The sequence below is a fragment of the Pygoscelis adeliae genome, unplaced genomic scaffold (assembly GCF_000699105.1).
Source record: "Pygoscelis adeliae isolate BGI_AS28 unplaced genomic scaffold, ASM69910v1 Scaffold160, whole genome shotgun sequence".
Taxonomy (NCBI): domain Eukaryota; kingdom Metazoa; phylum Chordata; class Aves; order Sphenisciformes; family Spheniscidae; genus Pygoscelis; species Pygoscelis adeliae.
The window spans coordinates 3,782,321-3,793,901 of NW_008824035.1; the positions used below are offsets into that span (position 1 = coordinate 3,782,321).

An 11,581-nucleotide genomic window follows, 5' to 3' on the forward strand; every position below is an offset into this window, starting at 1 on the left:
GTGCTTACACAGAGTCAAGGCCTTTTCTGCTCCTCACACCACCCCACCAGCGAGTAGGCCGGGGGTGCACAAGAAGCTGGGAGGGGACACAGCCGGGACAGCTGACCCCGACTGACCAAAGGGATATTCCATACCATATGACGTCATGCTCAGCATATAAAGCTGGGGAAGAAGGAAGGGGGGGATGTTCGGAGTGATGGTGTTTGTCTTCCCAAGGAACCGTTACGTGTGATGGAGCCCTGCTTTCCTGGAGATGGCTGAACACCTGCCTGCCCATGGGAAGTAGTGAATGAATTCCTCGGTTTGCTTTGCTTGCGTGCGTGGCTTTTGCTTTACTTATTAAACTGTCTTTATCTCAACCCACAAGTTTCCTCACTTTTACCCTTCCAATTCTCTCCCCCATCCCACCAGGGGGGAGTGAGCGAGTGGCTGTGTGGTGCTTAGTTGCCAGCTGGGGTTAAACCACACCACCTGTATTTTTTGGGTGGCCAAAAAACACAGCCCCAAACACAAATTAGTTTCTCTGATAAAACAGCATCACACAGAGGAGCTATAATCCTCCCTCAGGGAATACTTTTTGATTTGTTAGTTAAGATTTTCTTCTTGGTTGGTTAAGGTCTTTTCCTCAGTCCTTTCTTTTTTCTTCTCATCTGAAATTCCTCTCCTCTTCCATGCTTTATGTCCTTCAGTCTCCTCTGCTGCTATTGCTATCCATTTTGTGTTTCACTTTCTTCTTGCTTTCGCATTTCTTTTCTTCTGATTGTATCCCCCCTTCTCTACAGCTTCCTCAGCACCTTCCTAGCAGTGTTTTCATTCATAAAGGTCCAGTTTCATACTTTTTTTTTCCCTTCAAGCAGTCTTACTTTGGGTTTTTTTTTTTTCCTTTCTTTCCCCCAGTCCTGTCATGCAGGTGTACTGAGACATCACCCCTCATTTGTGATTCCACAGAATTTCACTGTGTTCCTATATACAGACACATCAAAATCTCAAGTATCTGCACAAGCAGTTATTTTACAGTTATGGTAGGAAAGCAGAGTTAACCACATCAGTTTCAATAAAATTAAGTAGGGTATTAGGCAAAATGGCTAAGGAGTAAACAAAGATACAAAATTTTAAAGAGATTTTAAGAGAAAGATGTAAACAAGTAGTTCCTTCTCTCTTTTGTATATTTAATACTGTTTGTTTGTGTGAGACAGTGTGTGAATTCTAGCTTTACTGCTGTATCCTCAATTCTTTAAGTCAAAGCACTGTATCTAGAAAATCTAATGAATAAAGAAAACACAGAACGTGTATTTATTACATATTTTAAACAAGGTTGCTAAAGTTCTTATTTTTTCAGGACTTTCTAAAAATGTAATTGCAGACTGTAATGTTTTTTCTATTAATGAGATTACAATTTTGTGAACCAGGATTAATAATCTGCCAGGAAAAAAAGAAGCTTCTGAATTACCTCATCTGGTTCTTTAAGTTAAAAAGTTTATAATAGCATTATGATTAATTCATATTTTGCCTCAGGATGCATTCCCTGCACTAATTGGCAAGCAGTCCTAGAATGTTAATTGAACATTTCAAATACTTACAATAGGAATGTGTTTAAAAGGCATGGTTATCAAACAGTCAAATTAAAGTAATCTTATTTTCACCTCCTGCTTTGTCCTAGTCCAAACAGTTATAGAAATAATAGTTCTTCCTCTTCTCATCCCCACTTACTAGCACCACTGAGAAATTCAGACTACATACTGTACTGCCCACTGCTGGTTTGGTAAATGGGAGTTGGCACCGTAACAGTGGCGATGGCAGGTGCTGCCGTTTCCTCTTCAGACTTTTCTTCTTCGATCCTTGGCACTCCTGGGGCGTCTGAGGACAAGTCATTCAAAATTTTTCTGGCAAAGACAGTGTGTTGTAGAGATTTTAATAAAAATTGGAAAAAAAAAAGGCTATTTGATACATAATGCTGGAGAAAACTGAAAAGTGCAGTAAGCCAGCAAGGAAAATACAGGTGCAGAATGAAAAACCTGCACTATCTTCAAACCCTTATTGGAGAGGATTGTTCAAAGTGCCATGCACAGATGGGCAAGGGAGCCAGCACAGAACAGCTGTGCTTATCAACACAAGATACAGGTGCTTCTCAACAGGTTCTTCTCAACCCAAGATACAGCTATCACAACCTTCCCTTTTTCTTAAAAACATGTTTCTCTCTCATCCATTTGTACTTGTTTCCTGCTTTTAGCCACATAAAGATTTGAAGAAAGCAGAAGTATGTAAAAACCTATCTCCTCACTTACATCAGGGGAACTGCTCCATTTCAGAGATCGTAAAGGCCTCAGCCAGAGAGCTTAGTATAAAGGAAGTTAGCAGAAATGCTTGCGAAGAGCAACCAGTTTATAATCTAACACCTGCCTGGGACACAATGCCGAGTGTCTGAGTGAAGTCACACAGTTACGTTTACAGGTGCCCTGCCTGAAATAGTTGTGAGATTAGCATGGGTAAAGGGAAGAACAGTTTGTTTAATTACTTCCATGGGTTAATTATCCAAAGCCAAAACGGCTAAAACATCACTGCTACAGGTCCCACTGAACATGACTGTAAGACTGACCATAGCAGTTACTGTAATTTGCTTAATTTAGACCAAACACTGTCCCTCAGAGGACTGTCAAGCCCTTTTCACCGCTGGCATATTCTATTACGTCACTGCAAAATGGTACTTAGGTAAAGGGCAACATTTTTTGTAATTCTCCTCATATGGAGAGTGGACTGTCACTAGAACTCAAAGTGTGATGAAGCAAACACAGCTGTAGACCCCAAGCTCAAAGACAATACTCATTTCTTAAATAAGGCTCCTAAGGCTTTGGGAGCCAGAACATCTGTATGGAGCTATTTGGGGAGAGCAGGCAGTCTGCTAAGCAACTTGACAAACAGAGCTTTGCTGTTGCTGTTTTGACTCTGTGTGCACGCAGGAACCCCAGCATTGCACAAGCACTCCACTGTGCCAAGCACCACTTGGACAAATAAAAAATTCCCATCCAGAGAGTTTGCAATCCGGGTGTTAGACCAAAAAACCTAGTGGACAAAACAGATGAAAAAATATGGAGAGAGCAGGGAGGATGAGGAACAAAACCCAAGAAGCTCAAAATAGAAAAGAAGAAGCTACAGCTCACCACTTTTTAAGCTCATGTCAGATATGATCTGGTGGTTAAAACCTACCTTTGCCATCATAAAGATGGATTTAAGATAGAAGGTAAGGTGGCAGCTTTACAAATATAGGAGCTATGAACTGACATGGGGAACACATGATGTACTTCAGCAGCAGGATCAAGGTGGAGTTTGTGAGGAAGAGGTATAGCTCTTCAATTCTGTGAACCTATCTGCACCTATCTTGTCTCTGGAGCCAGTTACAGCAGCTTGAATAATGTCAACTGGGAACTCGCTAAACACAGCTGTAATCTGGCTCAGCCTTTCTGACATGACTCCCTACGCCAGCCCAGAGTCTGAGCTGCATATACAAGTTTTACAATTACAAAGTTTTGCTGAGTCACCAGGATCTTGTTTGAGGGCAGAGGCTGTGGTGTGGCATCAGTGCGTGCAAAGGAGTCCATCTCAACGAGAAGTTAGCATGCACGAGTCCCCTCTTCTCAGTTTTGCTGCTTGTTTACTTAGCTCTGTTGTCTCATGATATACAGCCATTCTTCCATATATAGTAAAAGCAAGTGTCTCACTGCAGAAGCAGACTGCAGGGAAGTCTGTGGCAGCCTTGAAGTTAGCAACACTGCTCCTCACAATTAAAAATATATTCCCAGATCTATTATGGCTAGGGATCTTCAGCAATGATTTTCACTATCTTCAGCAGAACAGCCTTGAAGGCTGCTCAAGAAGGTAGAAAATATCTGGAAGTACTAAAAAAAATAAAAATGGGTGCGAGATGCTCAGGCCAAGAGTCGAGCTTATATGTATTTTCCTCATAAAGAAAAAAGGAGCATCTGAATTAAAAAGGAATCCACAGGTCACTTAAAACCTTCTGAACTCCAGAGCTGTTCCTTAATGCTACTCAGCGTTTTAAGAATGTTTTAAGAATGAAAAGTGAGATTTAGTATAGCCAGAAAAAGCTGTGCAAGGGTTTAATTAATAAAGTAACATAGCACTAACCCCACGTGAAGGAGAACCTCAGTTGGTCTTACCGCAGAAGTATTTGCCATGACAACTAAAGATACTAGATGCCTATCACTACATTCAACTGATACTCTGACTTCTTAAACTTTAAACACAACCAATTTTACTCAAGCAGAAATTCTCTGAGCCACTGAACACCACATGTTCATTGAAAGTCTCATGGGAGAAAGGAATTAAGTTTGATTGCTGCTAGCATTTCAACAATAATAAAAAACAATAGAGTTGATTTTTTGCAGACTACAGATTCTACAGAAGCCACTTTCTTGCAAAGCTTCAGTGTATTTCATGTATTAAGTATCCATTAAAGCTATCTCTAAGGCACCTAGCACAATGATACCTCAATGTTTCACAAATTCGGCAATTAGCTTATTCTCAGCTCATTTCTGTCTTAACTGAGTGTAACAGCTGAGGTTTCTTCCTCCTCCTCCTATCTGCTTCTCTCTTTACATCCTATTGCATGGAAAGACATTGCAGAAGAGAGATTTCAGTTAAATGGTAAATCTAAAAATAACTATACAACCACACTGTTTGTCTCCCCGTGTGAAGAACGCATCCATCAAGCAAAATGCTTCTGCTTTTAACCCCCATACCTGTAGGAGGGTCGTCTGGAAAGAATTTCTCTTCGTTTCTGTGAGTCTGTGACACTGTCTACTGATTCCTGTGAATCTTCACTTTCTGCTATAGTGGAGATCTGTAAATAAGAACAGCAATCAAACTTAACAAGACACTTCCAGTGTCTTTATTTTAAGGAAATGTTGACATCCTGTGAAACACACTACAATGCAAGTATTCTACAGTGCTTCTACCTAGGCAATGAACAGAAAGGGCAGGCTGTTTAGTAACAGATCCAGTGAAGAATGACCACAGCCAGTTATCTACCTGTGAGAATGTCCTTTATAATTTAAATATTCCAATAAGAAAATATAAATGGTAATTCCATACACTTTTTGCTTTCCGTGATTCCTTGTTTCCATCCATTTTAAGGAAACAAAGAAAGATTTTTTTAGTAAAATTTAGGGAGAGAAAAACTAAAACCAAATTAAGACAGCAGAAATGTTTGGAAACAAAGAGCAAAATACTGGAGTTGAGAAACATCAATTTATAAATAATTGGGTAATATGTTATAGAGAGACTGCCTTTTAGAGGGGAAAATTGTCAGGAAAATGTCGTACATGAAGATGCTAAAAAATAACGCAGTACTGCAATTCTGAACATCTGCGCTAAAAAAGACAAAGATTTATGAAGGAAAGCTAAAACGTTTGCATCATGCATATTTCAATAATTTTAAATCTGAAGTGTACCAAAAATGTAAAAACGTCTCCAGTACATAAAAACGGAGACTGTTTTCTGAAAGACTATAGTCACATGACAAATACCCAAAAGCTAACGATAGTTAGTGAATAGAGAAATGCCTGTGTGAAAAACATAGCTCACAGCCTGACATTTTATGCACTATAGGTAAGATTCCTAAAGGCTCAAAAAGCTTGCTGGTGCTCAAATCTCAGTTATCAGACAGAGGGCCTGAACAGGTCCATGGCTGACTGTGAACTACCAGGCTTTGAATATTGCAGCATTCCAAACAGGTTCTGGCTTTGCACTCAGCCAGGTGAATTCCAAGCATGGTTTCATTGTCAGTCTCTTATCTTCCACCCCTGGGCTAGTAACTTGCACACTTATCTGAAAACTGCTCACCTCCGATAGATTAAAACTCTAAACTTTTGACTCCAATGGCTGAGGAGGGTAGAGCCTGCCAGAAACTCAGCACTAAAGCTGACAAGGAGTAAACAAAGATTATTATCAGAATGGTCTGGTTTAAGTTATGCATGCCTTACTGTTTTTTAAAATAATACCAGCTAAATATCTGTATCAAATAGTCACAATGTCTACTTTTTAAAATTAAACTTTCTTTGAGCTCAGTGTACTAATAGCAAAGGAATGACATGCAGTCCTTGCCCTGTGTAGCTGCTGTATGCCAAGCGATTTCTCTTTCTGCGTTCAGTAACACTGGGCTTAAAGTGGTTAAAAAAAAAAAAAGTTACAGGTTTTAAAGATTTCAGATTACTTGTCTTCTGTGTCTTCAAGCTATCTCATCATACTGCATTATCTGTCTTGCTTTACAGAAGAGAAAATGCTAAGGCTCTACAAAGCAAATATTCAACAGGCAAATTTTAAAACCATTTTTATGAGCGGACTGATAGGTTTATTTTAAGGACCATTAACATACAGACATCTGTTTTGTAAACCAATGCAAATATTTTCTAAGTAGCAAAGACTCTCGTCCCAGAATATCAGCCTCATTAATGATTAAAGATTACATTATAAAAAAAAATCCCTTTTGTTCACTTCAGAATAGTATGAACTCTTACTTAAAAAAGATGTATGAAAATACCGTAGAGAGAAAAAGAGTAATACTGTAAGAAAAACCATGAAGCCGTTAAATTCACCAACCAAATTCTAGAGGGAAATGAAACTCAGCAATGTTTGAAAGTGAAAAGTGGTTAAACCAGAACAGAAAAAAAGTCACAGAGTAGCAAATACTGTACCGTTTTTGCCTTCAACATGCTCTTAAAGTTTATATAAGCAAAAACACAATCCAGAACACAAACACATTAGAAACCAGTGACCTGGCAGGACTATTCAAAAGGCCCAATTCACGTAATAGGAATTTTCTTCAGTCAGTACCTGAACTGTCTGGACCTGTGGAGACTGAATAACTGACGGCTGGGCAGCCTGAATTACTCCATGCACTTGAACCGTCTGCCCATTGGGCAGCTGAACTAAGGTCACCGTGGGCGCAGAAGACGTTGCGTGAGCTGCTGGCATAGATACCTGCAAAGAAGAGATAGTGAGCATAAATTAGGTTATTGCAAAATCTTCTTATTTCACTACCAAGAACACTTTTTGGTGAAAGAATTAAGTCTCTTCTAGACTCCAGTTAGATGACCCAAATGTTTCAGCGTAATATAAAACCCCCTGAACTGCCTAAGCCCAACATCTGACCTACTTTACAAATTAATCTAATGCAGAATTTCTGCAGGCTCAAAACATTGCTTGTAAAACCACCGACAAGAACAAGAAAAACACAGCTGTCTCTATTTTGAGGTAACCTAATAAAAACACATTATTACCTTTTGCTTAAGTAATTTAGATATTGCTAGGACTTGGGTGTACTCCTACGGACGCTGCTGAGTCAAAGGCAGAAAGATGGGAGTGGAGCTATTTTTGTTCTCACTCAAGAAAATGCAAAGCGTTTGCCAGATGTAAGAAGTTAAAATTTTTAGGGAGTCACACCTTTCAGACTTTCTAGAGACTAAACCATATTGAGCAGTTGGCAAAGTCCATTTAGATAAAGAAAACTGACCGTGTGTTCAGACAGAAAACCCATGGGTTTGCAGTGGAAACAAATGGTTTGTAGGCAGTTATTGTGATTCAGTGTAACGGGTCAACACAAACTCTAGTCTTAGAGTTACTTCTATGAGGAAAAATGGCCCACATTTTAAACCCTCAGTTCCTAAACACAACTTTGTTTCTCCAGCACAGACCTGTAGGCATAGTGGCTATGCCAACAGGCATACGCTAACGACTTCAGCACAGTACGTTAGCACTGCGTGCACAGCCACACATGTCCTGTGCAGGGGCTCACGCTCCGAGGACAGCGATACCCACGCGAAGCTGTTCATGTCACGCGGGGAAGTCTCACTCTGGCAGGTCACAAGAACTATTATGGGTGGCTGAAGGGCCATGCACCAAGGTTGCTACGTGGCTGGGCAGATGCCCCTGTGCAACATCCAGTACTCAGCAACTGTCTGGTGACACAATGCACGTGTTCACGCCTGGGGGCTCCTGAAAGGCAGGAGGGTGCCAGGGCTGCCGTACCAGCACACACGGCCCTTGGTTTGCGCCTGACTCACCATTGTAGCCCTCGGGGAAGGACTGCAGGCAAGCGTGAGCTGCTCTGGCAGACCTCAGCCAGGTCATGGGTCGCTGACTAGCCAGCCTTCTCCTAGGTACCCACGTTTGGAAAATTTAACAATCCTCCAGTGTTCAATGGCATTTTCAAGAAATTTGATCCATGTAGCTACAATGCGAGAAGGGGCTGCACTGCTGTCCCACCTAATCTCAAAAAGCTGCTACGTACCGAATGCAGAAGTAAATCCTCTGCTGTCCCCATTAACACGTGGTTCTCAAAAAAGCTGCAGTAGCTGATCTCTGAATTTCCATAAACATCCGCCACTTACAAGGAAATCTTGCTTAACAACAAAATTAAGGGGAATTACATGTAGACCTCTTTCCTCCACAGCTGTCTCTCCCTAATCCACAAATTTGTGTTTGCCTCTACCTTCCTTTTTTATGAAAACGGCTGCAGCATTACATGGCAGTACTTAACTCCCATCTGAGAGAAACCAAGGTTGAGATTAACATGAGCACACTTTCCTCTAGCAAATTATATTCCTTTACAAAGCAACCTTTTTTAATAATGCATGTCTGACTAAACAGTCTTTGGCAATGACAGCAAAGCTCATCAACTGGAGGCCACTCTGTGGTTGGATTAAGCCAACAGCAGAGTGTAACTTCCGCAGATGTCTCTGACTCATACCTTGTGGAACTGGAACGAGTTTCCTTTTGACTCTGAAAACTACCCTGAACTCACTAAAAATGCAGCAATTAAACTAAGCTTACAAGAGGGGTGACCTTACAAGAGATAATGAAAGAATTAAATTGACATAATTAGTTATTTAGATTTGCCTAAGCCTCTGAGGGCACTCCCTAATGCCAAACACTGCCACTTCGCGTATTAAAAATATCGTAATAACGTAACACTGATGTGAACAAGACAAGGAATTATGTTTAGACTGTTATATCACCTCCACAAGGAATATAAAGCCCGGGGAAAAGCTACAGTGTAAATAATACGGTGAATGACAACAGAGCAAATTAGGAAAAATACAACATATTTCTTTGTGGTTCACATGGATTTATTAACCATAGCTGTATAGCTTTTTCTTACTTGGAAAAAATTCTCATTCAAGTAGCAGGGTAATTTTGCCCAAGTAAAGTGCATTCAACCCACTACATATCTGCAAGTTCAGCTACCTGGAGGTTAGTATGTTAGCACACAAATTTAAAACATTCTTGCTTCTCTGGACTAAATCTTAATGCATACCAAGTGAGAAGCAGTTTACTGGTTTTGCAAGAGAAATAAAGTACTTTCACTCAGTTCACACTGAAGTGTTATTCACACCACCTACATCCTGTGCCCAAGTTAGACAGTGAGAAAACTGCCCAAAGAGGCAAGCTGGTGCAGGGCAGCTGGTGTCCTGTAAATTCACACTACAGCTTCAAAAAACAAAACAAAATCACCCTGTGCATTTCAACAGCTCCAATCCCTATACTATCACTTGAATGGAAGTGTACTATCTCTGGTTTACCAAAAGGTGTAATGACTTTAAAAAGACATTAATCATTTATAAAACAGTAAGTGATTTAACACTTGTGCCACCTAAAAGACACTCAATTCCCCAAACTGTAAGATCTCAAAAATCTGTTTGTTCTTTGCAGACTGCAAATAGTTTTAAAATGAAATGGTTACAGAAGAGAACCGAACAGATTCTGTACTCATTTACACAATGGAGTTGCTTCTGCCAAACATCAGTGTATCCAAGAATGAAACCGGGCTCCAAAATTAGAGATGTAGCTGGGATCGCATTTCTTGTCTCTCCAAAATAATTTGGGTATAATAAATGGTCTACTACTGTCTCTCTATAAACAGCCAACAATTCTGTGAAATTCTGGAGACAACAGGATAACACGAGCTGTCAAATGCCAGGTTGTTCCACTTGATTATAATGTTTGTAATATTAATCCCATCTGATAAGATGTTGTATTTGCTGCATTATTTATCTATATTTTTAGTTTGTTTTCTTCAGAATTAAACTGCCTGCTATAGACAAGTTTCTAACAGAAAACATAACAGCAAAACAATCCAGTCAATATAAAAAAGACAGTAAATTACATGTTTTGAAAAAAATACCTTTCAGCGGCATGGTTGTAGTAAAGAACGCTAGAAATATTTTAATTCATTACTCTGTTAACATTACAGTTTACACACATACAGTTCTTCAGAACTAACACAGCCTAGTGTGATGGGAAGTTAAAAATCTCTACTGCTTTAAAAATGTGAAGACAAATATTAAAGCAACTATACATTGCACCTGTTTCAGAATTGTATCAATGGAACCTTCTCTCAGGCCCATGAGCAGACATTATCCCTCTTAAAAAAATTATCCAATAGGTAAAACTATTACACCGTATAATTTTATACCTGGGCTAACGTTGCAATCTGTGGTTGTGCCTGTACTGTCATCTGTTGGGTTTCTGCCTCTGTAACGGCTGCATCTCCACTCTGCTGGTTCTCTGCTCCAGATTCCATGGTCATTTAGTTACCTACAATCACAATATTTGTCATAAGTCTGGGTTGGTATGCAAGTCCATTATTCTTGGTGGATCTGGTAGCAATGACTGCAGCTGAATTCCCATTACTACATACTGTTTTCATTTGTTTATTAAAATGTTGCCAAACTATTAGCATTCAGGCAAAATTTTTTCATGCCAGGTGTCTGCCTCAGGTTGATTTTTCTGTCTGTAATGTTTCTGAAAAACAGGTCCAGCCTCCTCCAATAATGAGATCAGAAAAAATGTGGTTTGCTCATCTTAAAAAAAATTGCTTGAGCAATTGCACTATGATGACCTAGTACCTCTGCAATTTGGAATAACGACCGGCACTTGTCAGGAAGGGCGCTCCCTGAGTGCCAAGGTGACAATATGCTCTGCTACAGCCCTCCCTCTCCCCCGCAACTGCAGTTTGCAGATAACCAATAGCAATTGCTTCTGTGTTGGGCACTTAGTTTTCAACCTTCTTCTGTCTGAACTAAATATGCAACATCTCCATGCAAATTCCTTCCACAACCAGACTGTGCATGGCCCTACGTCACAGCAACTTAGCTTTTCTACTCTGTAGTTTTAAAGTCAGTATATGTAACAATGGAAGCCATTTCTCCTTGAACCTTACTGCAAATAAATATTTTTATATTTAGAGGCACATAGTAGTTTGTCATGACCTACGTTTTGTATCGTATATAGCTCCTAATACACTTATATTTCTAAGCAATAACTGAGCAAGCCTAGATCACCAGAATACACAACTCTATAAAAAGAGGTTGCATAACTTCCAAAACTATGCATGTAGGCAGAGTGCAATGAATGTTAAATTCTGCACTGATCTGTGAAAATTACTTTTTAGTTCTTCTTTAAATACTGATATGAAAATATTTAATATCTAAAAAATAACTTCAAAATACACGGAAATGCTCCCAATGGTGATATAGCAATACCACTGTATTATACAGAGCTCCAA

General features: G+C 39.7%; 1 protein-coding gene across 1 annotated transcript in view; it reads right to left on the bottom strand.

Annotated features, from left to right (window-relative positions):
* CREB1 (cAMP responsive element binding protein 1) overlaps positions 1–10,611 on the bottom strand; it is a 24,253-nt gene extending 13,642 nt beyond the window's left edge. The window contains exons 1-4 of the mRNA XM_009332002.1: positions 10,490–10,611; positions 6,850–6,996; positions 4,758–4,858; positions 1,741–1,883 (exon numbers count right to left, since the gene is read on the bottom strand). Coding sequence (XP_009330277.1) covers positions 1,741–1,883; positions 4,758–4,858; positions 6,850–6,996; positions 10,490–10,603 — 505 coding nt within the window. The 5' untranslated portion in view covers positions 10,604–10,611. The remainder of the gene's footprint in view (positions 1–1,740; positions 1,884–4,757; positions 4,859–6,849; positions 6,997–10,489) is intronic.
* Between the last annotated feature and the right edge of the window lie 970 nt (positions 10,612–11,581).